Source organism: Helicoverpa zea, chromosome 6 (assembly GCF_022581195.2).
Source record: "Helicoverpa zea isolate HzStark_Cry1AcR chromosome 6, ilHelZeax1.1, whole genome shotgun sequence".
NCBI lineage: Eukaryota > Metazoa > Arthropoda > Insecta > Lepidoptera > Noctuidae > Helicoverpa > Helicoverpa zea.
In genome coordinates this window covers 7,114,954-7,139,642 of record NC_061457.1, presented here as the reverse complement: position 1 = coordinate 7,139,642, position 24,689 = coordinate 7,114,954, and the positions used below count along the sequence as shown (strand labels likewise).

At 36.2% G+C, this 24,689-nt stretch overlaps 3 protein-coding genes and 2 long non-coding RNA genes across 9 annotated transcripts; 2 read left to right on the top strand and 3 right to left on the bottom strand.

Moving 5' to 3' along the window:
• Nucleotides 1-927: 927 nt before the first annotated feature.
• Nucleotides 928-9,280, bottom strand: LOC124631370 (tectonin beta-propeller repeat-containing protein). Of its 4 annotated transcripts, XM_047165733.1 has the most exons (6): nucleotides 6,102-9,279; nucleotides 5,823-6,019; nucleotides 5,476-5,685; nucleotides 5,299-5,385; nucleotides 4,886-5,207; nucleotides 928-1,221 (listed from the first exon to the last, which is right to left on the bottom strand). In XM_047165733.1, exons 1-6 carry the CDS (start codon nucleotides 8,905-8,907, stop codon nucleotides 1,040-1,042), a joined length of 3,804 nt encoding a protein of 1,267 aa, XP_047021689.1. In that variant the 5' UTR covers nucleotides 8,908-9,279; the 3' UTR covers nucleotides 928-1,039. The 4 variants fall into 4 exon arrangements, with proteins under 4 accessions (XP_047021689.1, XP_047021691.1, XP_047021692.1 ...); XM_047165735.1 differs by lacking the exon at nucleotides 4,886-5,207 and having other exon boundaries at nucleotides 1,076-1,221; nucleotides 6,102-9,280; XM_047165736.1 differs by lacking the exon at nucleotides 928-1,221 and having other exon boundaries at nucleotides 4,892-5,037; nucleotides 6,102-9,280.
• On the top strand, nucleotides 5,881-10,161 carry LOC124631377. Its single transcript, XR_006984502.1, has 2 exons — nucleotides 5,881-5,969; nucleotides 9,592-10,161. It is a non-coding gene; the product is annotated as an uncharacterized LOC124631377 (long non-coding RNA).
• Nucleotides 9,651-11,563, bottom strand: LOC124631375 (mpv17-like protein). Its single transcript, XM_047165743.1, has 4 exons — nucleotides 11,192-11,563; nucleotides 10,969-11,102; nucleotides 10,449-10,580; nucleotides 9,651-10,349 (listed from the first exon to the last, which is right to left on the bottom strand). Exons 1-4 carry the CDS (start codon nucleotides 11,316-11,318, stop codon nucleotides 10,155-10,157), a joined length of 588 nt encoding a protein of 195 aa, XP_047021699.1. The 5' UTR covers nucleotides 11,319-11,563; the 3' UTR covers nucleotides 9,651-10,154.
• A 459-nt stretch (nucleotides 11,564-12,022) lies between these two features.
• LOC124631373 (VPS35 endosomal protein-sorting factor-like) lies at nucleotides 12,023-24,351 on the top strand. 2 transcript variants are annotated; one of them, XM_047165739.1, is made up of 18 exons: nucleotides 12,023-12,170; nucleotides 12,258-12,348; nucleotides 12,439-12,543; nucleotides 12,795-12,939; nucleotides 13,056-13,210; nucleotides 13,623-13,795; nucleotides 13,913-14,255; nucleotides 14,529-14,704; nucleotides 14,798-14,901; nucleotides 15,655-15,836; nucleotides 16,322-16,468; nucleotides 16,854-17,023; nucleotides 17,830-17,992; nucleotides 21,558-21,729; nucleotides 22,130-22,269; nucleotides 22,815-22,983; nucleotides 23,189-23,454; nucleotides 23,810-24,351. In XM_047165739.1, the coding sequence occupies exons 1-18, from the start codon at nucleotides 12,151-12,153 to the stop codon at nucleotides 23,897-23,899; spliced, it is 2,811 nt and encodes a 936-aa protein (XP_047021695.1). In that variant the 5' UTR covers nucleotides 12,023-12,150; the 3' UTR covers nucleotides 23,900-24,351. The 2 variants fall into 2 exon arrangements, with proteins under 2 accessions (XP_047021695.1, XP_047021696.1); XM_047165740.1 differs by lacking the exons at nucleotides 12,023-12,170; nucleotides 12,258-12,348 and having other exon boundaries at nucleotides 12,443-12,557.
• On the bottom strand, nucleotides 12,956-16,941 carry LOC124631378. Its single transcript, XR_006984503.1, has 3 exons — nucleotides 16,837-16,941; nucleotides 13,227-13,366; nucleotides 12,956-13,133 (listed from the first exon to the last, which is right to left on the bottom strand). It is a non-coding gene; the product is annotated as an uncharacterized LOC124631378 (long non-coding RNA).
• Nucleotides 24,352-24,689: the final 338 nt, after the last annotated feature.

Sequence of the window (24,689 nt, the reverse complement as noted above, 5' to 3'; positions counted from 1 at the left end):
TGCCCTGCGGGGCAAATCAATCAATTATTATTATTGTTTCTCATCATCAAATAAGTACATACCTTTGGTAGTTACAAATTGCATTATATTTCAGAACACCCGCATACCCTCCGCCGAAACAAAAATGTTAGAATTGTTGAGAAATAATATAAGAATAAATTAAAATTCCGTAATAGGTAATAAAAATTCAATTAAAGTTAAAAATTATTACGAATGACGCAACACCAAAATAAATAATACATATAAAAATTTAATGCTAAAAACTTAAATATCTTTTTTCTTAACAACAAAAACAAATTGAACCTATAATTTAAAATTAATAAATAAAATTGAAATAAGTTGCTATTAAAAAATAGGTATATATAAAATTGGTATTCGATTATTTATAATAAATTTCCGATTTAGGTATCGAATGCACACCGCTGATTGAAAAAAAAAAAAACTCCATTCCAAACTCTACTTGTCTGTGACTTGACTGATCTTGTAAATTGTTCATTTTTATTGTGTATTTTATGTGCTGATTTTTTAGTTATTGAACATAAATAAGTGCACGAAATGTATTGCAACGGATTGAAAATGTTATAAATATGACGTTTGTGTTGTGTTTGAGAAAGTGATGCGATTACTTATTGGTAAGTTTTCACCAAATTTGAAATGCCTTACTTTTCGATAGACTTAAAAACACCGTAATTATTATCTTTTTCTGAATTAACTGACCCCATTTGACCTTTGCACGTTGTTTTCAAATAAGTGAGCTCTAAAGTTATAGTTAAAATACTTCTGATCAGGCATTACGGACTTAGAATTCATGTGTTGAAAGTTAGTACAAATTTTTGACTTCCATGTCGCGATTCAAAATATCCCGCCGAATCAACGGTAAAGTCATATGTCAAAATCTTGTCGAGCAGAGGGGTTAATACTCGATAATTTGATGGACACGTAGCTTATATTTAAATATTTGTGTTTCTTGCGACAAAAATTGGTTCGTGTGTCAAAGAGGTAAAAATAATAGTTGATGTCAATGACGATAACGATGACTTTACAGCAAACAACCTCCCCTAGCGGACACGTGAACTAAGCTGCCTGATAAAACCGGCTGCCAAACTGATCCAACAACATTATCTGCTGTTATACCCAGACGTCGCTGAAGAACTCCATCAGTAGTGACTGCCCACACTTCATGCTCTTCAGCCGACACGTGTTTGAAAGTCAAGTCGCATTCTGGAACAAAAAGTTACGTAAAATAATTTCAGAAAATTGACTCAGGTAAATAATCTAAGGTCTGTTAAGGTCGCCGCAAACAGCCGGCGCACTATGGGAAAATCGCGTATGTTTCGTCTCAAAACTCCGTATCTCAGTTATTTCAAAACTAAATGATCTGTAATTTTGCACACATATACTTGAAAGTACAAGGTTTAATAAAAAAATAATAATTTAAAAAATTATGTTTATTAATTTATTTAAAAAATAAAACTTAAAAAAATACATGCATTTATAAGAAAAAATATATTTTATTTTTGTAATTTACTTACATTAAATAGAATTAAATATCATTGTATAAACAGTGTCTAACGAGAAAACAATAATATACAAAATTCAACAAGCTCCTACAGATTTTTGTTGACAGCAAGAAGGGACTTGGCTTCATCGAAAAGTTCTTTCGATATTGTTTCTGAGGTATTTCTCAAACTTGATATATATGGATCAGAAGTGTACAATAAGGTATGGAAAACGTCTGTATTGGTAGCCGCTCTTGAACACTTTCTAGAATGATGAAGTCTAAACTTTTTGTAATCCTTGTTGCGGGATTCTTGAGCGTCTTCGGACAATTGTCCGATAGGTAAAATAGCATAGTACTCAATGATTTTTTCTCCGTGAATAAGTATTTTATGTACGGAGGAAGGCATATAATACCAATTATAAATATTTACGTACAGTTGGGCGGTACTATATGCGTATTCACCGAACTTTTTTGAATCAATAGCCATTCCAGATGACATAGTTTGTAGTATAATGTACATTCGTTTTATAAGTTCTACGTCTACACCTGTAATGTTTGCAGAGCAAGAGTAATTCTGAAAAAATCTCCGAGCTGTGTTTCCATCATTACTATTTCCAGTGCCTTGTCGAGGTTTATCGATATGCAGTCCCATTTCCTCCCTAAACCGCTTTTGTACCACTTTTTTCTTTTCGTCTTTGTTTTTTTTATTTTCTGGTGTAGTGGCTGACCACTTTTGGAAAGACAAGTTATAGGAAATGTGTAAAATCATCTCCATGCTTCTAATCCAAGCGTGTAGTGTTGACAGTCCATATTGAAATGAACTTTCATTCACATATCGTGTCCTAACTGCCTCTAAGTTATTCATTTGCCGAGGAGTAGCACCACAAATTGTACAAGAAGCGCTCGAAGGAGTTTCAGTTAAAACTTGTGCTACTTTACCATCAATCATGCTTAAAAATAGGTCTTGAGTAATTTCAATTACTTCACCATTCTTATTTATCATGGAAAGGGACAGGTTTTTAATTTGATTTTTGATATCAGCCACAACAGACGCGGTTTTTTCAGGAGTTTCTTTGGCAAATTCTATTAATATAGGTCGGCAATATCTTACGGATGAGCAAGCTTCATTTTTCCAAATAACGATATTAGTTGTCACATCTATGAGTTTAATGGGTACAAGTGAAGCAATAAAAAGGTTCGCATCTGATATGAAATCGCTTTCTTCGGGCAAAACTTGCTTGTATTCACTTTGCCCTGATGACCCGTCACAACCCCATTTGCAGAATAGTTTCAACTGTCTTAAACCGTTTTTGTAAACTGAACCAATTAGTAATATACGTGCTACAGTATGATCCAATAAGTCCTGCAGATTGACTTTTGCACTTATGTTAGTAATGGTTATGCTCGAATCTGGTGGGTAACACATCTTCTTCGCTTCGGCTAAAGTTGGATAAGAAGGAAACACTGAGCAGTTTTTGTCCGCCAAACAAATTCGAAGTTTCCCATACTGTTCTTTGTTAAGGTCTAAGTCAATAAATGTCCGTAGTGCTTCTTCCTTTGTAAAAGGTGTAACGTCTTCAGGGTTCTCAGTTATGAATTTAAGAAACTTTTTCTTATCATTTTTTGGCGCAGTTCGTATAATATTAACAATAGTGGCCTCCTCGGTCTCACCCATAGACCGCAACTCCTGAGTATTATGCATTGAGCACACACTCCAATCCGTACTCTTGTATTAATTGCATGTTTTTTCGTTTCTTTGTTTTTTCTGAAGATGCTTCGTATGGTTTCGATGGTCTGCCACCTGCACTGCTTCCAGATGTATTAGGGTCATTAACTGTGACTCGACACTCCAGTGGAACACGAAATTCACCATTTAACCAGTCGACGTTCTTACTTTCAAAGCGTTCTCTTTTCCGGGATGCATTTCTCCAGCGTTCGTTACATTAAGACACCAAGTTTCTTTGAATGTAGGAGATCACAGTAGCCATATCGTCTGGTGACAAATTGAAATTTTCATGCAAGTAGTCTTCTATATTATTCCCATTTATCAACAAATTGCACAACTCTCGTTTACTACAAACAAATTCACCCATTATTTTCAAATCAGATAACTTCTGTGAATATTTGAAAATAGGTTTGAACTGCTTTTTAAAAGCAACTGAATTTCTGACGAACAACTGTGGATGTTTCAGGGTTCGCCTTTCTTTTATAGGCCAATTAAATAGTGCTATGTGCAAAAAGATAAGAAACTAATATTTGCATTCTTCCCATAACCAACCTGTTTTTAACTTGACCCTAATAGATAAAGTGACCATATTTTATCATATAAGGTGGTCAAAACAATATCAAAACCACAAATAACTATTAATAATACTCATCACTGTAATGACCATTTTATCAATTTGACACAATAGATAACAGATGATTATGTGAGAAGTAAAAACATATTGGAAAAAAATATTTTTTTTTATCTCGCGATATGTTTTGGCACCGTGTCAGAAAAGGCGCAAGTATGCGCAACTTTTTTTTTTCTCCTTGTGTAAACTAATGTATAAAGATCGTAATACAACAAATATCTCGACATCGGCAAACAGCGGCAACCGGGTAAGTCTCATTAAAAAAAAAAGTAACCCGAAAATTATACCATCTTAAACTACATTGGTTAATTTTTATTTATTTATTTATTATACATAATATTATTTACGAAACGTTATGAGGAGATTATAAGCATTTCAAAAATGTATAATACTTATACATTTATATCAAAAACTTTCGAGTAATGTGGCGTTGAATTGTAGTAATGTATTGTGCCAAAATCACATCATTGAACATGGGTTAGCTTTGATGCCTTTTTTTTATACATTATGGTTAGCAAAAAATAATTTAAAAAATATAGAAAAGAAAGCTTATTTATAAGACTAAATTAATTAATTAGTTTTACTCCATAACAATGACTTTCAGGTGAAACGGTTTTGAGACGGCCTTGTATGGGGCTTTCCCATAGTGCGGCGTGGCGTGGCGGGGCGGCGACGCGGCGCTGGCGCGGCGGCATCGGTCACACTGCGGGCGCGATCACGTCCCGTCCCTCCTGTATTCGTGTGTGTTGTATACGTGACTTGTATTCACGCTCGGCGCGACGGCGGCGTGGCGCGACAGTTACCGTCGTGCCGAGCGGGACGGCTCTGTGTGACGTCGTCCGTAATATCTAGTACATTACAATTGTTCAGTGTCGCGTCGCCGTCCCGTCCCGCCGCGCCGCGCCCGCTGTGTGCAGAGACCTTTAAGCCTCGTGAAATCTTTGATTTACGTATACACAAGTCCAAAAATAGTCGGCCGCAAGTAAAAACTTCTTGAGATGGGACAAATTGTATATAAAGTACATACCTGTTAAATGCTTCCATTCTTTGCCATCCAGACGAGTTTTAGAAATGTCTGTTCTAACAGCAATAGCACCATTTGCGAGTAATACCCACGCCGCTGTCTTGGTCAACGATACGGCTTTGGCGCCCGCGCCGCTTTTGTGGTTATAAGGGTAGCTGCATTTGGGTGTTTCTATTAATTTCCAGTTACTTCCAGATGGATTCTCTTTAGTTATGTCTTCTCTGTAATAAAGCTCCCCCTTTCGACCAACTACCCAAACTATATTATTGCAAGTGCTAATAGCTATCAATGATTGTGGATTGTTAACGTGTTCCCAATGCACACCCTGGAAAGCATGTCATTTATTTATTCAAGATACCATGATTGTTTACTAAATTATAATGAATATGGACATCCCCATATCGATTATGACATACCGTGGGTGCTGCAAGTGTAACTCCAGTTCGATAAATAGCGTCACCAGCTAAAGTTATCGCCCAGACTGACGCCTCGTCGCCGTCGGCCTGAAACACAATTATTTATCCATTTGATTGGTTTAAATTCTCCAATATAAATACTTAGTTTCCAAGTAGTGTTAGAATAACAATTCTTACCCAAATAGAAATGTCCAGCAATGCAGTACTTCCAGCTCGTATCCAAGGACCTTCCGTAATAATTTGAGCTTTTCTGTACCACCTCCGCCGACGGACGCAATCCGTGAATATTTTTTTGCCGTGATATGGCGCTGGGAAATCAGTTGCATACTGCCATCCATCGGAGTCAACACCACCAGGCGTATTGTAGTCTATCATCCATTCGGATATCTGAGGATGAAGGTCATGTTAGTTCCGACATAGATGGCTAAACGCGCTAAGCTCAGGGTCGTACTAAACGTCCCCAGAAACAGCCAGAGACTTGTACTTTGATTGAATGGTCATTAAAAAATGAGATTTTTAATTACCCAGTGCCAATGGCGATTTAGCAGTTTAGTGTGTTCTCGAGTTCTTTTGTGTTTACCAGTTACGTCACTCCACATATAACGATCAGTTGGCAATCCAGTTGAGGTATATCCAGATAGTGGATTCCATCTCTGGTTTTCGTATACACAGTAAGTTTGGGTATCTGTCATGGAATTAATGCCTTCTTTGCTGCCTATGCCTAAAATTTCAAGTCTGTATTTAATAAAAGTATCTAGGTACTTAACAATTAATTCAAATGTATGTACACAAATAATAGTTACCCTTAAGAATACCTCCTCCCCATCCTCCTGTGTACACCCATACTCTATGATCGTGAGATATTCCCCAAACTATACCATTTTGGCAAGACTCCACTCTTCGTAAATAGCCTCCTATAATTCTCCAATACATCTCTTCAGATCCAATAATAGCATTGGTTGTTGAATATTCCATTGAAAAAAGCTTCAATGGTCCTTTTATGGTTACCGATGTTACAGTTTTAGGGCTAAGTCTGTGCTCAAAGAAGCAATAAAGTTTATCATTAACCAGAATTTTATAAGCATTGAGATCACAAATTAGTGTTATGCTAAACTCTTGTCCAGGAGACAAGGGTAGGTCATGTCTTTCTTCTACTCCCCAACTACCAAATATTTTTGAATTACACACCACAGTTCTTTCTTCAAATCTCATATTAAAGTGCAAAGGTATTTCAGTCACTTCAGTTTCAATTTTGTGTCTCTGTTTTTTTATTTCTGGACCTTCTAAGTTGATATGAAATCTGTTGATTTCATCATGTAAACACCCTGTAATCTTGAGTGTGCTGCCTGGTGGAAAGTTGTTATGCAAAGGTGTTGTGAAACCAGATACAATGTCTTTTCCAAAGACCTGAAATTCCTTAACATACTTGCCATTATTTGCAGTATTCAGTTTTGCTGGCATTGGGTCCCAGTTTAGTATATCTCCAGAGCTAGAGATTGCCCATACTGAATTAGCAGATGGTTTACCAGTAACCCCATTGATCTGTGATGTAATATCGACTAAAACATTAAACCATTCTTCTTGTTCCATTTCTGATATAAATTGAACTTTAATAGGATTCTTATTTTGACGTGGAACAGACAGGGTTATTCTAGGGCTTCCAGGTTCTGATGATGTTATAACACTGGTTACTTCACCCAGATTAAGAATAAATTTTATGGTACCATCTGGTTGAAAAACAGATAGAGTTCCTATATTTTCTAAGTCATGCCAATACAAAGATAATATACAATCCTCACTAGAGTGATTGGCATTAATAAGTCTTGACTCACAGCTTCGTGTCCAACCTTTTTCTTCCACGGCTACGCCATAATTAGACAGATCCAGTGTTGCATTGTTGTTTCTGGTTTTAAGATTTTCCAAAATTTGAATGCGCCATTTAGAGGTGAGATCCATGTTAAAAGCATTATGTGAGTCTGTAAACCAATGAGGCACCTGCATCACATCTACTGAACAAGCCCCAGCTTCTACAAACGCCCAAGTTGTTTCACAAGTGCCCCAAGCAGTCTGGCTGATCTCATCATCAAAAAACATTCCAGAGTCAACATCAAAGACACTACTGTCACTGTCAGGCTGAGCTTCCATACCTACAACAGAGCCCACACTTCTTACTGGACTCCAGGCTCTTGGGTTTTTTAATGTTGTTTCATAACTTTTTCCTGTATAATCAATATTTTCAACTTGTTCATTCCGTTTTTGTCGAGCTTCTTTTGGTTTTATGGGTAGTGTATGTTCAATTGGAGCAGAGTGCGATTCTTCCCAGGAATTGTGCAAATTTATATTAGACTTGAGTTCTGTTGTTGTTTCATTAAGCATGTTTAGACTATGATGTTTGGCATTTGATGTTGAAGACACAACACTTGCTGAGCTGGATGTACGGCTAAGTTGCATATTTGCTTGAACCATTCTCCATCTTTTACCAGTTTGTTCAGAAGGGGTGATACCACTTCGCCAATAAATACATTTATCTGTATCTCCAATAGCAAATACTTGATCGTTGATGCCCACTGAAATATAACTCATATGTCCTGTGATTTCTAACCATCCACTACCCATAGCTGCTCCTTCAGAGTTCCCAGCTGAATTTCCATCAATACCTTTTCTGAACCACACTCTTGTATCAGAACTCACAGCCCAAATTGCATTATAACCAACTGACAGTGACACAAGTTTAGTGTCATTGGGAGACTTGACTTCCATCCACCCTTCACCAGTTGGACAGTCTTTAGTTATACCCTTTCTAATAATAGCTCTACCAGTCCACAACAGAGCCCATACTAAGCCCGTAGGCCCAACAGAAATCTGTTTAATATCACAGTTTGGTGGAATGCTAATGTTAATCCATTTCAATCCTTCAGGAGAAGTAGTACTGACACCAGCTCTATACATTACACGTCCATGAGCAGTTATAGCCCAGACTGATAATGTTCCAGGGGAAGCATATGGAATTTGGTTGCCCCCAATGCTGACATCTATGAATGGTTCTTGTGTTGGATCCTTGTGTAGCGGAGCAATAGCACACCATGAATTCATAGCACTGAATTTTCTGTACCTTATCCATTTTCTTCTCCTCACACATGACTTCCACTGTTTTGAAGGACCAAACTGTGCTGGAAAATCAACTGCATAAGTCCAGCCATCATGATCCAAAGGTTGACCATCTAGTGTTAATTCCAGTTGCCAATCACCTTCCCACTGCCAGGCCATAGATGGTAGTCTAATGCGATCAATAGATCTATCTTTTGTACCATCTTGAGATGAGAAATGATATCTGTCTGTGGGAAGCAGTCTACCACTAAATCCCTCTAAAGGTAACCATCTTTCATTTTCATAGGATTCTTCTTTGACTCGTATAGGTATTTCTAAGCCGTGAACATGCAGATAGATTTGTCGGTCACCTCCGACAGCCCAAAGGAAATGTGGTACAGCTGACAATGTCTTAAATTCTAAACCCAAATACATGAATTCTCGCCAACATGACCCACTTGTTGACAAGGCGTAAACCTTACCCTCGTTGTTAATAGAAAACAATAGGGAATTGCTAGACATTATGTACTATTGCTTTCTATACAGCGTAGCAAAATACTGCAAGCTGTTATTTATTTATGAAATTTCATTCTTATGTTTAGCTCCGAGATCATTTAGCTTGATGTTTCTCTTTGGCTTCGATCAGTGTTTCAACTTTTTAGGGTTTTAACAACTCACCTTGTCTTTCCAATTACCGTCATAATATGGGTGTAATATATAATTGCTGCTTAACACAGCTGAAGATCAGATAATTATTCTGCGAAAAGGCAAAACCGCACGCAAATCCAGTTTTGTTCGTGTTTTTGATTGTCAACTGTCAAATTTCAGCTGATGACGGATCTTAGTTTTTTATTTTCTCTTGACAAGCGGTACAGTGGATAGAGATGTTCTTATGGTGGCTTTTCGTGGCTATTCGTTTTACCGGTAATTTTCACCGAAACCGTAACAAAAAAAAACATTTTTTTTAGAGTTTATCTTAATATTTAAATGGCCTTAGCGATCCAGTTACATTCTCTCCGAAATTCCTCAAAAATACGTTATGACAACGGAGCAATCAGCCAATTATATAATTGGCAGCACGAGTTTGCTATAAATATATTTTAATGACTATTACACGTGTCGCTTGAATGTTATTACTAGCATATAGATACATACAAATAAGTTAGGTATCTAATGTAAACATTCATGTATGATTCATGTCTACAGGACCATAACTTCAGGACTGTTGAGGACGAGGATCAGAAATATTATAATGAAAGAAGGACTTTAACATGAAAAATATATTTTCAACAGAAGTTTACTCTTACACATTTCCTTAATATAATCTAAATGAAATGTATTTTATCACCCTGTTTCTGCCTCTGTCAAAATTTCATTCTATGAAACTATGCAGAAACAAATACCATATTGGTATCAACCTATCAACATATCACTATTAATTATCTACATAATATCAAACCAATATATTTAAGAACAATTGAGTTATTTCAAAGTTATGCTTTTTTATAGTCAGTAATATTTTTAATACTCAATTGTTCTTAATAATGTTTGGCTTATTGTACTGAAGATTGTAGTATTATTAATACTGTTTAATTTCATAAATAAAATAATAAGATCTTTGCACGGTAACAATTAAACTATTAATATCACACATATTGAGATGGAATCATAATAAAACTAATATAAATAACAGTATAAATAGTACATCTAAGATGTCACATCATATAAAATATTCAATTTGGCTAATAAATTGTCTAAAATTCGTTCTCTCATAAATTGGCTTTGATTATTTTGATTGGGTTTGCACCAGTTTTTACATTGACTTGCTCTTTCTCTAGGTGTTTCATGTATGCAAGGAAGCAAGTCCAAATGAGACTACAGCAGCTAATGAAAGGCACTCTGTTTCTAGGGGGAATGAGACAGAAATTCACCATGGCAACTGCTGGCCAGACAGAGGCTCCAACCTGAAACAAAAAAACAATATAATTATTATCATTCTCATCCCACAATCCTTTCACCTTTTTCTTTTGGTTAACTGCCTTATTGGGTGATTTCTTGCATACCTTATAAGTTGGCAGGAATTTTGCTTCCACTTCTGCAACTGCTTCATTGAAAGGCTTTGATTCTAGTAAGCTCATTCCAAAATAGAAACTGCACATGGCAAATGGTGTGTAGGTTATAGTTTCCACAAATGTCTGTAATCAAATAAAAATATAGGTATTACAGCCAAATCAATTTAACAGCTAAATCAGTTTCTCTTATAATCAGAAATTAAGCATTCAAAGTTTCTTGTAACTGGAATAGCGGACATTTGTTAAGATCCTAGTCCTTACCCCACACAAATGTTTCTGTACTATAATTAATTATTTAAAGCTAAACTTGAGCCTGGAAATTTTCTTTCTCTTATAAATTTATATCATTTAACTTATGTGCATGATTACTCAATAAATTTTGCATAGCAATTAAAATATTGTGTAATATATGTGTTGTCATACACAATGACTCTTGCATCACAATTGTTCAAAGCTAAACATATTATAATTTGATATTATAACAAATAGAATTGCTAATATGTAACTTTACCTTTATTATACCAGCTCGTATTGAACTACCAGGCCACATAATGTTGGCAATTGTTAGCCAACTATACAATGTCGGAGCAACATAGCAGGAACCATACAATCCATATCGTGCACATCTCCACCAGTCATAGTTATCTGTAATTGTATAAAACCATCAAGCACTATTCAAGAGAGCTACTGGGTCATGTATGTAGTAGATTCTAGAATAGGATTTATGTACTCACCAAATGTTTTACCTTCAAATGTTTGTTGTATTAAACTAGAACCAGGCCATATTATACTATAAGATGCCATTCCTCTTAAAAGAGGATATTTTTTGAAGGCATTGGTAATTTTGCTGTAGGCACCCATAGTTTAACAAGTAGTAAATCAAGAAATTGTTCTTATATAAGTTCATAATTCCATAACCGTCAGAACAGGTATAAGGAAACGTCTCACTGAGAAAATTTTCTGGTAGAATGCCAATAAAGCACCTATAAATAAAGTTGACGATATTATAACAAAACGTTTCTTCATAAAACTAAACTACTGCTACTTCTAGATACCACTTCCAATCCAACTACTTCCAAGGCCAAAACATTGACACATGTTTGACTTTGACCATGACTGAACATGACATGACAGCATGACATGACAGCATGACATGACGAACAAGACCACAGGACATGTCTGCATCATAAAAGTTTTGGTGGTGAGTGCATCGAGCTTAGAATTATAGGTGAGTGTCAGACAGATAAAGAAGTGAGAGACAATAGAACACATTGACAAGATATTTATAAACATTACCATTCCGGCTATTTCCATTATATCGAGCCTAAGTATGTATATAGTAATAAAACTATTTCTGTAGAGTGCGAAAAAATGTACTATGAGCTTTTGGAAATTACTAAGCAATGGCATAGACTTTAGTGCCGCATCAATCAAACTTTTATGTTACTAGAAGACGGAGGTAGAAGTACGTAGCCACGAGCCCCATAAAATATCCAATATCCTCATACGACTGGCAACATTGATACGTTTTTGACAGTTGACTTGACGGCAACGGATTGTCAGTTTTATGTCACATAAATGTCATTTTCCAGACATATTTCACATATTTGTATGCTTGTGTTTATTTACAGCAAATTGCAATTCTCTTTAATTAATTTGGGTTCATTTCAGGAATTTCACGAGAACTACAACTATGCCTACTTATTACGAATGGTTAATAAAACATAGATTACTAGAATCAGTATTTAGATTATTTTATTATATGAATACATAAAGGATGTAACTGTTAACATATTTCAGGACATCAAGAAAGAAATCCAATCGGATTAAACATGTTTCTCCTAGTTTTGAAGTGACAAGTTATCCTCTAAAATCAAATGTTATTACAATTGTGAGTATCGCATAGAGAATAGTAATAAATAATTGAGTTATTTGTAACATGTTTTGATTTTGGCTTGTTTGTACCTATTTCAATTTGCAGAAAGAACCTGTTAGTTCCAGCATTATCGAACACATAAATAAATGGAGTTCTAATTTTGAAGAGGTGGATCCATTACTGAGATTTGAACAAATGAATCTGGAGGATGTGAGTAACCTGTGGTAAATAGTCAAGTCAACCCTTGAACAACGTGTTTATAAGCCTTTTTATCGAACAATAATTATTGTGTTTTTAATTGAAATTTAACAGCTTAGCGTCCATAAATGGCTGGCTTAACAACAAAATCCTAACCCTTATAAACCTAGTAATACAACTGCAGATAATAAAACGTAATGCTAAAACAACTATAGTAAAATAATCCATGAATTTCAAATCACATAATATTTGGTATTGTTTAGGACATCAACCCAGTTGAGGCAGAAACCATTGAAGGTGTGAATTATTCTAAAGCATGGAGTACAAGACGCTCTGGTATCCTTAGTAAATACACAACGGGTGAAAAACTTACCATTGTTAGCAGCTATCTTCCGGGTGGAGAAAAAAGTATGTTTCTTGGAAGTTTAATAAGAATATGAAACTACTTTATTGAATAATGGAACTAATCAAAATTTCTTTTTTTTCTTTTGTTTTTTTTTTACTTTAAGTTAGTTCTTTTTCAGCTCTTATAAGACAGGTTTCAAATTTAAATGAAAAGGTTAAGCACAGACTGGAACAGTTAGATGATTTTGATGAGGGTTCTGTAAGGAAAACAATGGGATTAAGTCAACAAGAATTTGTCACAAAAATTAATATGCTCAATGATGAAATTAAGAAGGTAATTTGTTGCTTACACTATCTCTCTTTCTAGTTGTTCCCTCAATGCTGAGGATCATGACTGTATGTCAATCTTCTCCACTCGGTCCGGTTCAGCGCCATATGTACCGCTCCCTGTATCTGGCCTCCAGTCACCTCTTTGAGGTGGTCCACTGCACTATTTTCCAAAGGAAACTGTATGAATATTATGTCCGCAAGTTGTGTTGATATTACACTATCTAAGTACATAAAAAAAACTGTCAACTTTTAAATTATAGATAAGTCAAATACCTAGTATAAAATAAATCTCATAGCAAATTTTTACTTAATCTTTATCCACTGTACATTATCACTGAGACAGTTCATTAAGAATTCATAGTGTAACAAAAGCCTTAATAAAAATGATCTACAACTGATGTTTTAACTGATTACAGGCTTGGGACTCTGAACAGAGGGTTAAGGCATTCAAGATAGGCATCCAGTGCTCAAAGCTTCTATCCGATATTAGTGTAATGCAGTTTTATCCCAGCAAGTTTATACTGATCACTGATACACTGGACACATTCGGTAATTTAGTGTTCAATCGTCTGAAAGAGAAAAGTTTTGGGTGAGTGACCATTACCTTTTAGATGGTGCAAGTACTGAAATTGGATACTTATGAAAGATATTTGAAAATATAACATGTAAATAAGTCTTTTTGAAAATTAGCTGTATTTTTTTTCAGAAACAACAGTCTTGTGAATGTTCACAACATAGATCCAAGGGCAGTTCCAGAGGCTGCTAAAGAGACATGCCAGAATTGGATGTACAAAATGGCATCTATCAGAGAATTACTCCCTCGCCTCTATATGGAGATGACATTACTGAAATGTTATGTTTTTATATCCAAAGACGAAATAAAGCCAGCCATAGCAAGGATTACCACTATGATAAGAGGAATAGGAAATCCTTTAGTTGCCGTTTATTTAAGAGTCTATTTGTGTCACATTGCTACTAAGCTCTTAGGTAAAGAGAGTGAGGGATATTTTTATAACAATCTAAATGAATTTCTGGAGGAATATCAGCAGGTAACTGTTATATTATATGAAAATACTTATTTTTATCATATCAATGTGTCAAGTGTTTAGTACTGATTTTCAAGCCAATTTATGCTTTATGTACTCGGTTTACAAGCTATACTTATTACTTGATTGTATATTGTTACGCCTATGGGACCTTTCAAATTGGATGTTTCCGAAAATCGCAACATCCAATTTGAGAGAGCCCTAAGACCTGTGCGTATGCAGATACGAACTAAAGAGTTATTACAAAAAATAAATACTAACCTACTTAAATTCTAGATTTTCTTAACATCAATGAGGAAAAAGTATGAATCACAGTTGCTCACACAAGACAAGTATCTGAACCTTTATGTACCAGCCCTGGATTGGTTGTTGTTTGGGACACTAAATTCTAATAAGTGTAAAAGTGATCTGTTGGATGAGTTCTTACAAAAATGCGAACAAATTGAAAACAAGTATGTAATATAATAATATTGAAGAAAATATTGGTTAAATAGTAATTAATTTCTACGATTACAATACCTAACTATTATTTCCCTCTGTTTTAGTGAATTATTTCTAAGCTGCGTTGTCTCAGCCTTTGACTCTCCGACTATTATTAAAAAGGCTCCGAAAATTCTAGAGATGGTTCACAATTACGCTGATAAAATGGGTATAAATAAATTTTAATTTATGCATGAATAGCATCCACTTTTTTGAATTTTCTGTTAAGAAAAAAAATGGCTTCAGACCGCATATTTTTCTCTGCATGGGTTTTTTGGTATGAAAGTAAATTTTTTTCGGCTACGGAAGAGAAAGAACGAGTGGAGGTGCCCACAGTACCTGTACGGTTATAGGTATGTGCAGTAGTTATATCAGTGGCTCTGTACATTTAAATTCATCTTAGGGTAAACGTCGTTAATCAAAATAAGTTTCTACGCAATTTGGATAAGGCTGTTTTTACGTCACTGTTTGGGTGCAACGCTCAATGGCCCTTTCACTCGTTCTTACTTTTCCGTGATTATGGCTAATGCCCGAAGTGCGGCTACACCTAGGTTTAACCGGCTACAGCTAGATGTAATCAGCCAGTAGCCACATATGGCTAAACTTAGTTGTTAGGTCTTCGGTTAGAACTAGGCGCAGTCTTCATCATAGCCACTACACCCGTGGCTAAAGGTAGTGTAATGTGTAGTGTAAGGTGAAACCTAACCTATCAGTAAAGCATTTTTCTGTCCTGATATTGAAAAATGAATATTGTCAAGGATTTTAAGAAAAACATCTTAAGGAAGTACATAGAGGTATTTAAGAGAGTAACTAGGGAAGCACATGAGTAGTATGTACTCCATTATATTACTTCCTTACTTACTAGCATTCATATTAATAATAAATAAATTATGTTGATCTTCATGTTTCCATCTTCTTTTAGTAATGATGAATGAAGTTCTCGCCTCTCTCGGCGAACATTTGTGCAAAGCTGACACTCACCGACAGTTGGCGTCTGAGTCGCTAATCCAGACGTGGTGGAAGATAGCGAGCAACATGAAGTGTACCAACCATTTCCTGCAAGTTTTGGAACCGTGGCTGCAGTTCGCTTGCACACATTTATCGGTAACTTTATATAAATATTTATAGCAATGGCAGAGTACTTTACTAAGGTTAGCGCACACTGGCTGCTTATAAACTGCACGATTCGTGCTGTCTATTGCTAGACGTCTTCTAGATATTCCGCGACGTCCTGTAGCATCATTGTGGAAGGATGTCACCACGAGGAAATCCTTTTCGACCCCACATGGCATCGAATTGTAAAATATGTCGTATTTGCACTAGATAAGTTTCAATAATATGTTCTTTGATAATTTAATAAATCCTTTGCCGCGCAGTCCTGGTGTGCATGGGCTATTGTTTTCATGTGTAAACGAGCTAGATGAAATATTAATATTTGGTTTTATAAAATCACGCCCTCTCTGCTTTCTGCATGTGGATTCTTCAAAGCTAAACAATTATTTTTTTTATCACAAATTCTGCTTAGGCGTTGTGGTAAAATTGTGGCTTGAAATAGCTCGAATATTTTTATCAAAACTTTCTTTTTCTAGACTCAACACGTGAATGTGATATTGCGAGGCACAATTCGCTACATGATCAAGTGCGGCAAGCCAGCTGACGAGTACTCTGGAAACTTCCAATTCGTTATCAAGAGGATGCTCAAATTCATTCCTGACGTCGAGGAGTTGTTCTTAATGGTAAGATATTTTTGATTATGAAATACTTATTTTATTTTTAGCAAAAGTTAAAATCTTAAATGCTTTGTCCTATTATCGCCACGGTAGGTTAGGTAGGTCTGTCGTCTTCGGGGACATGAATCCTCACCGTCAGCCACACATTTAATCAGAATTCCATTTTTATCCGCATTCAGAGTTTATTCTTGCTTCTATTTGTAAACAAAAACGAAAGGAAAAAAGAGCGATTTCCGCCATCTTAATATAATGTTTACTAAAAAGTGATTTCAACATTTGATGGTGATTTCACTTCCTGAAATTACCGCGTTCAATATATAAATAAAAACCCTTACAATCTTTACATCATATGTGATGACATGATATAAAAGTACCTTATACAAATTCGTAGGACGCGTTCATGCCGCTGGTGGAGTTGGTACAGACATCGAGCGCGCGTACCCTGATGGCCAAGACAGTGCTGTCCATATTCTTCTCCAGATACAACTCCGTGCACATCGAGGACCATATTGTGATATCCAGTTTGATGCGCCTGTGCTGCATTTTGCACGATTCTATCAAGTATTTTTTTCATATTATTTTCAAATCCTTTTTATTACAGTAAATCTTTTTTGGGATATGACGTTTTAGGGATAAGAACGCTTATTGTTTTATATTTTTTGTACGGTTCAAGCTATAAATATGCTGTTCTGTAGAAAAAAGTCATAAAATTATGACAACATTCATAATTTTAATAGCAAGCAAATCAAGAAAAAATAAAATATCAACTTGGAAACATACCTGCAGTTTTCAAAGATCCCAACACAATTTCCATTTGAAACAATAGCAGTTCCATTTATTTTTGTTGCTGTCTCAATGCAATGTATTTTTTGTTGTTCCACTATTTCAGATTTCACAGTATTGATTTTTCCGAACTGAGATTGGCAATCATCCAGTCAGTTTGAGAAACCGATTATAGTAGTTTTTTTCAATGAATTAATTTTTGTTAGGGAGTTTTGAAATCGTTGGCAGTCATAAAAACTATTTGAAGTATTGCAAAGAGTACAAATTCGGCTTTATGTTTCTGCTGTATAATGAAGGCAGAGATATTTCTAACTATTTTGAAAAATATGCTACTTAATAAATTCCACTGACAAATGTGGAGCAATATGACACATTATTAGGCGGCTTTCAGACCACGCTATACTATAACATGTAGTTATACACATAGCACAAAATATCGCACCATAGGTACATTGTTACGGGTACCTTCACAGTGTACTGCGCTAAATATTTCTGGTTAAGCTCATTAGGTCCTTCTTTGCTATAGTATACCATTATATAGAATAGTATAGTGTAGCATGAAGCCAGCTTTATGCCTGTTTCAGCGCAGTAACAGTAGAAGACGAGAGTAAAATCTGCGGCGAACTGATCAACAAGTTTATACAAGCGGTCACGTACCAGGATGACCTGGAGAGACAGCTGAACTTCTACGTCGAATGCCGTTCCTCCTTCATCAAGCTTGACGCCGTGCTCATTACTTTAGTACATGTACGTATATTGATGTGGAAAAATAGATATTATAGGGCTGTTTATTGATTTCAATTGCGTGTGTCTCGCATTCCATTTATTTGTTCTACTGCCAATATCTGTATTTATCAGTCGTAATGTAAATACGTATATTGATGTACTACGTAAAAGATTGAAGACGACTATCTAATCTAATGAGACAATAAAAAGAATGGAATTTAGATACATATAGCCCGGTCAAAATAGACATTTGAAATAAAAAAAAATCCCACAAAGCTGATTTTTGGTGGAGAGCTAGATTTGATCATTATAAATAAAATACTAAAAGTCCCCATCAATCCCATGTGTGCATCAAAAGTTATTCGAGGTTAAATGTCAAAATTTTTGGTTTTTTGACTTTTTTTCGAAAACGGTAAAATTTATCAAAAAAGAACATCAGACCAAAGTTGTAGATCTTAAAATTTTCTACAAAAATGGCATCAACAGTTTTCTCCTAAATGTTACCATTCCTGAGATATCGCGATTCAAAGAGTCACACTACACATGATATGCACATATAAGCAATGTATATACGAGGGCTTTGAGTGTCAGACTCTTATTGACTAAAAACCGTCGTGTTCCGTCGTAAGCCTTTTATGTACCAGGGCCGCGGTAACTCTTTCGAACAATCCCGCAGCCCCGACAGGCCTTGGCCCTGCTGGGCCCCGCTGGGGCTGCTGACATGTCTTTGAGGAGCGCGTGGAACAACGCGCCGCCGACAGGGGTTTTTTGTCTATTAACTAGACATGAGCGATGAGCCACCGGAACTCACCGCACAGAGACCCACGCCTACGGTGGCCGGGAGTCGTCTTGCGACACCCGGAGCCCTTGGTGTCTGCCAGGTCCAGCGCGGCGGCCGGGATGAGAGGTGCGAACTCTTTGTCGTTCCGCCTCCTCCTTCTCGGACGCGAGAGGTCGCCGCCGCCTAAAGCCACGACGAGGACCCGAAGGCGCTCTTCCCACACAGGGCACACCTGGACTGTGTGGTCCATCGTGCCCTTGGGGCTGTCCGCTCAGTGGTAACACCCGGGCGCCTCCTCACGACCGATTCGATACAGATACCTTCCGAAACAAATGTATCCGGTGAGCCGCCATGACTCCTTCTGAGCCACTCCTCAAAGGGGGGACTTACGGCCACTATGGTGGTGTGCCCTAATTTACAACATCATGTGTAAAACAGAGATAAAGTTAGGAGTTAGGAGTTTACAGTTTAACTTTCAGTTGCATTGTATAATTTTGTCAGCTTACTATTGTTAAGTAATAGACTGTTTGTAAAAATATTACTTTTTAAAAGAGTGTCTATGGAGTTTCTTGCCGGCTCTTCTCCATGAGACCAACTTTTTGTTTCATAGGAGCCTGCAAAGGCCTTTTTGAAATAAAAGGATTTTGATTTTGATTTAGAATTTCAACGTGGGCACTCTAGCTTCAGTGACAAGCCACGTGAAGGTAGTACATAACCCGCCATGATCCAAGATAATATCGAGGCTAAGCGGCAGTTAATTCTCGCAGACCAACATGTAACATACCGTGACATAGACCCGTGGGCATAACGATTATTTTACATTCCCCAAAATTAAGCAAAGTCTTCGTGGTTAACGTTTCAGCACACCTGAAAAAGCTGTTGACTCACACAAATCGGCCATTTTGACTACCCCCACTTCAGAATGGAATAAATGTTTCAAGAACTGGTTTAAATGCATGCAAAAGAGCATTAAATATCGCGGAGAATTCTTTGATAAACAATAAATGTTATTAACCTATTAGATTGTCTACACTTATTTCAAACGACACAACTTACAAGGCAGCCCTCGTATATACGTGGCTCATATGTGCATATCATGTGTAGTGTGACTCTTTGAAGCGCGATATCTCAGGAATGGTAACATTTAGGAGAAAACTGTTATAGTTCGGCCATTCAGAGAATGCGTTCCTGACACGTCGCGATTGAACTGACGACGTAACTTTGCAATGGCGTTGCAGTTACGATAAAAATATTTTTGCTGGTTGTTTACCGTTTTAACAATTGAGGAGCATTAAAACAACATTATTATATCAATAATCAATGAATGTTATAATTTTGTGCCAAACTGAGTGTCAAATAACTTGGTAAACAATATTTTTCTAAATCTATACTGCGCTATTACAAGGTTATGTCAGCGGTTTATATTTTGTAGTGCTGTGCTAAAAATAACAGGCAAGTATCGTAATCTGTTCTTATACAGTTATAATATAAAATAATACGTTTTGATTTTCTTTTTAAGAATTGGAAAATAATGGACTATAAGACTTAATTATAACGTTTATGAAATATAAAAATAAAACTATGACCAAACCGCATTTTTATACTTAGATTAAAAATGGTAACCCCAAATGGCGTTATGGGCCGCCATTTTGTGACGCTAAAACAGTCGTCCGTTGTCGTTTCGTGCGCATAGACCACGTTTTTCAAGTGTTTTCGATCTGTTTTTATTTGATTACCCGGCTTTTGTTAGACCGAGATATCAGGATTGATTCTGTTATTGATAATAATATAATTATACATGTAGGCGAAGATGATGATGAAGACACCACCTCCTCAAGCAAATCGGAGTCTGATTAATATTCTGTTCGCACATTCAATTCAATGTACTTGTAACAAAGAATAAATAAAACAATTTTATTATATGAATATTACCTTTTTTTGGTTTCCACTTAAATAACTAAAATATAAAACAAATGATTCCGCCAATTTAAAACGAAAATAATCTTAAAATAATGCGGCGGTTCATTTTGAAGGAACGGTAACGAACTCAGTGTTATGTTGTGCCCATCACTAGTCGTGACTAACTGATAGGTGTCAGGAACGCATTCTCTGAACGGCCGAAGTATAATGCCGTTTTTGTAGAAAATTTTATAATCTACAATTTTGGTCAGATGTATTTTTTTGATAAAACTTAGGTACCGTTTTCGAAAAAAACACAAAAAAAAACAAAAATTTTGACATTTAACCTCGAATAACTTTTGACGCACACATGGGATCGATGGGGACTTTTAGTATTTTATTTATAATTATCAAATCTAGCTCTCCACCAAAAATCAGCTCTGTGGGAATTTTTGTTATTTGACCACTACTTTTATGTCTATTTTGACCGGGCTAATATTAGAATAGCTAGAAATATTCTTGGCACTATTTTTATTTGGAAAAAACCTAGTAGTGTTTTTTTATGGAACAGTATCATTTATACCTACTGACCCGATATTGTAAGATGAGAGACTAGAAAATCTACGTAGGTAGTCTTAATTATCCATAGGTAACATATACCGTTCGTCAAATAAGTTTACCGGTCTGGGTTACGATGTTCGCAGGACTTGAAGATCAAACTTCTGCGTCATGAGTTCTAAAGCTCTTGTTCAGTCAATGATATGTGCTGATGATGTTAAAATCAACGGTCTTAGTTCACTTGGTTGCAGTTAATATTCCATGTTGTTAGGCGGCTAATTATATGGGCTAATGATGATAAAACCAATGGCCATTGCTGAGTTGTGAGTACACATTCTATTTTCTTAGGCTGTGAACGCACTAGCCGCCAACGCAAGTCCTTCGCGCAGCAAGTGGCTGCAGCGCGCATGCGCCGCGTATTGCTTCGTGACCGTGCCATCGCTGCACTGCACGCTCACCAAGACGCAGCTGTACCTACTGTCGGGACAGGTTGCTCTGCTCAACAACTGTATTGGACAAGGTATTTTATAAACCATTGCAGAAATTACCAGGCCTTATGCTACGAAGATTGTTCTGCGTAGTTTTACCGAAGACGGTTTAGAACTGCGTCACAATTGAGTATTATACTCCGCTATGTGCTCGGTTTGGACTGTGCGCTGAAAAAACCGAGCGGTTAATCAGCTAGTGTGAAATCGTTCTTAGAGACAAAAATATTTTATTTATATTGTATTTATTTAATGGCATGTTGTCAACCTACATACCACTTTTTAGACAGCCATTGATGCTTTAACTATCTAGATGCATTGTACTAACGTTTTTTTTAAGACGAGAATGATTGTTATTGTTAATTTTATAATCGTTTTTTAACTATAAATGTAATTTGAAAATATACATATGTATTTAACGAAGTAATGTTGTAGCTGAAGCCAACTTCAAAGCGTTGATTGGCCTGATACCCGACATACCGGATTACATATTGGAAGATGGACAGAAGAAGCCCACGCACGTCAAAGTTGCTGGCATTCTCAGCGATTTCTTGTCCACATTGCTACTCTTACCTGTAAGTAAATAAACGTAATATAGTTTTTACTTTCGCTATATTTTTAGGTATTTATTATAGTAAATGCGGGCCGACCTTAAACAATTTAAATGGGTACCTATTAAACTTTTAATGTAACCCACACTCGAAGACTCACTCACCAGGAGTGGGGGAATGCCCAAAACCTTATTTTGCTTGTCTCGTCATACCTATTCCTACTTTTTATGTACTACCCTTCCTTCTTCCTAAATATATCCTTAGATATTCTCTTATGCATTCCCTCACATGTATACTCTCCTGTGTACTTCTTAATGTCTTTACCCATTTACTCCCTTATGTACTTTCTACTATACTCCCCCTATGTATGACCAGCACCCCGAGTATGGGCAAATTCGGTTGGGAAGGCCTTTGCTCAGCAGTGGGCGTTTACCGGCTTTGATAACGAAACTCGATCTAAAGGACTTGTTCGTGAAGAAGAAGTGTTGAGATTTAGTTTGTACAAAATTTTTAATATACAGAATTAATCATCAAGATTATTTTTGAACTGGTCGTGATAATCTTTTAAGGACAATGTGGACAGCAACTGTAAGGCGTACATCTTGAGCGGGTTCATCAAGACGATGGAGAGGATTCACTGGAAGAAAACTGATCCCTTGTACTACAACACGCTGCTACGGATACTAGACCTGTTATGCGAAATGACTCAAGACAATTACATCCACCATTTAGAATCAGGTTTGACTATTTTATGAGCGTTTTTTTTTAATTTTATTTTACAAGGTTACCTACCGATATAAGACCATAAGCTTTACTACCATGCAAAGTTCAAAAGAAACTGCGAAAACATTACCAAATGCGAATGGGAGAGAATTACGGACCTTCGGGTATATATTTTTTAATGAAATACATAATCCTCTACAAAAATTGCGTTTTGTTGCAGTTCTTTCAAACGACCAATTGTATGGGTGCGATTCAGAATTCATAGACGTATTGGACAAATATGCGACGAACATTTGTCAAGAGTTACTGGTCGTGCTGAAGCTGTTAGGCGACAACAAGGAGTCTAAGAAACAGTACAACTTGGCGCTGGAACTGTTTTGGCGCGTTGTTCGGCGCGGGGAGCTGACCGAGCGACCCATGCTCAACCTTGCGGCTAATCTGTGGATGTTGGCGCAGAAAACCCAAGATTCCAATAACAAACTTGGTGTAAGTACACCTTCATCTTCCATTTTAATATCTGGTTGTCTTTAAATTAACTTTAGGTTGTTTTTTGATCCAGGCGTGTTACATTTCAATACGTTACCCCTCTATAATTATTTGTGTGACTAAAATGTTAGTACTTAGGCTCCGAAACTACTTAAATTTGAAAAATTGTTTAACATTTGGGAATCTATATTATCCCGAGTAATATCGGATTTATTTACACGGGTACGGGAAGAAATTCCCCCGTGTGAAACCAGCTAGCGTAATATACTTAGGTACGTTACAAATGACAGAATACATCGAGCTTTTGTAAGGTAAAAAGCACATCAAAACCATGATTGTTGTTTTATTGTTACAGAAATCAATTTTAACGGCGTTGCAACAAGAAACAAACCCAACTGTACGAGTCTTACTTCAAAAGCTGGAAGAAGGTTTGAAAGTTTTGTGAAATGATCGAGATCTGTTAAAGTACTGTAACGTGTTAACTTAGTATTAGGAATATCTAAGTTCTCGTCACTAGACCTTGCGGCTTTTGTTGTAGTCGAACTAGTTAAAGAGAAAATGGTGCCCCGACTACATGCAAATTTCGTAAGATTTGCACTTAATGTCTATTTTTCTGTTAATCTGGCGCCATAGAGATATCGGCCGGTATTGTAATAGAAGTTTTGAAATTACTTTAATTACCGATAATGTCATAACAATTAGAAAATGTCATAGACCAATGATTTGTGTTACTTGTCGCTGTTTGTTGTTTTCGTGATTATTAACTATTATTTCTATCATTCCATTATTGTATATTCCAATATCGTTAAATTATATGTTTTAAATGTTATATTTAAGTATATTATACCTAGATGTATTATGTATGGGACTGCCAATAAAATTATTATTATAAAGGAATGTTCTTGTTTCATATCCTATTTAGTTTATTCAGGCTTCAAAAAAAATTGTGGGCACATCCATCTGGTTGAAAAATCACATTAATTAAATTCAGGTAGGTACATGAGGGAGTACTTACATAGAGATATGACATAAGGGAGTATACAGGGGGAATATATAGTATACATGGGTAGAACATAAGTTACGTATGAGTTTATATGTGGAGTACAAAGGTATAGTAGAAAAGGGAAATTATAAGGCGAAGTACGTAATAATAAAATATAATAAGTGTTGCGCCAAAACTAAATTAGGGTTGCGGGCAAGACCACTGTGGCGGATCTGTCGTAGCGGGGTTGCTA

Bases quoted from the DNA above. Each gene is read 5' to 3' on its own strand.
- LOC124631370 (XM_047165733.1), bottom strand. From the start codon at position 8,907: ATGTCTAGCAATTCCCTATTGTTTTCTATTAACAACGAGGGTAAGGTT. The intron at 5,686-5,822 runs GTAATTAAAAAT...CTTCATCCTCAG, and splicing joins TAAATCGCCATTGGCACTGG to ATATCCGAATGGATGATAGA. The intron at 1,222-4,885 runs GTATGTACTTTA...TTTTTGTTCCAG, and splicing joins AGAATGGAAGCATTTAACAG to AATGCGACTTGACTTTCAAA.
- LOC124631373 (XM_047165739.1), top strand. From the start codon at position 12,151: ATGCCTACTTATTACGAATG. The intron at 13,211-13,622 runs GTAATTTGTTGC...AACTGATTACAG, and splicing joins TCAATGATGAAATTAAGAAG to GCTTGGGACTCTGAACAGAG. The intron at 16,469-16,853 runs GTAAGATATTTT...ACAAATTCGTAG, and splicing joins TCGAGGAGTTGTTCTTAATG to GACGCGTTCATGCCGCTGGT.
- LOC124631375 (XM_047165743.1), bottom strand. From the start codon at position 11,318: ATGGGTGCCTACAGCAAAATTACCAATGCCTTCAAAAAATATCCTCTT. The intron at 11,103-11,191 runs GTGAGTACATAA...ATACAATTACAG, and splicing joins ATTTGAAGGTAAAACATTTG to ATAACTATGACTGGTGGAGA. The intron at 10,350-10,448 runs GTATGCAAGAAA...TTTTTGTTTCAG, and splicing joins AATTCCTGCCAACTTATAAG to GTTGGAGCCTCTGTCTGGCC.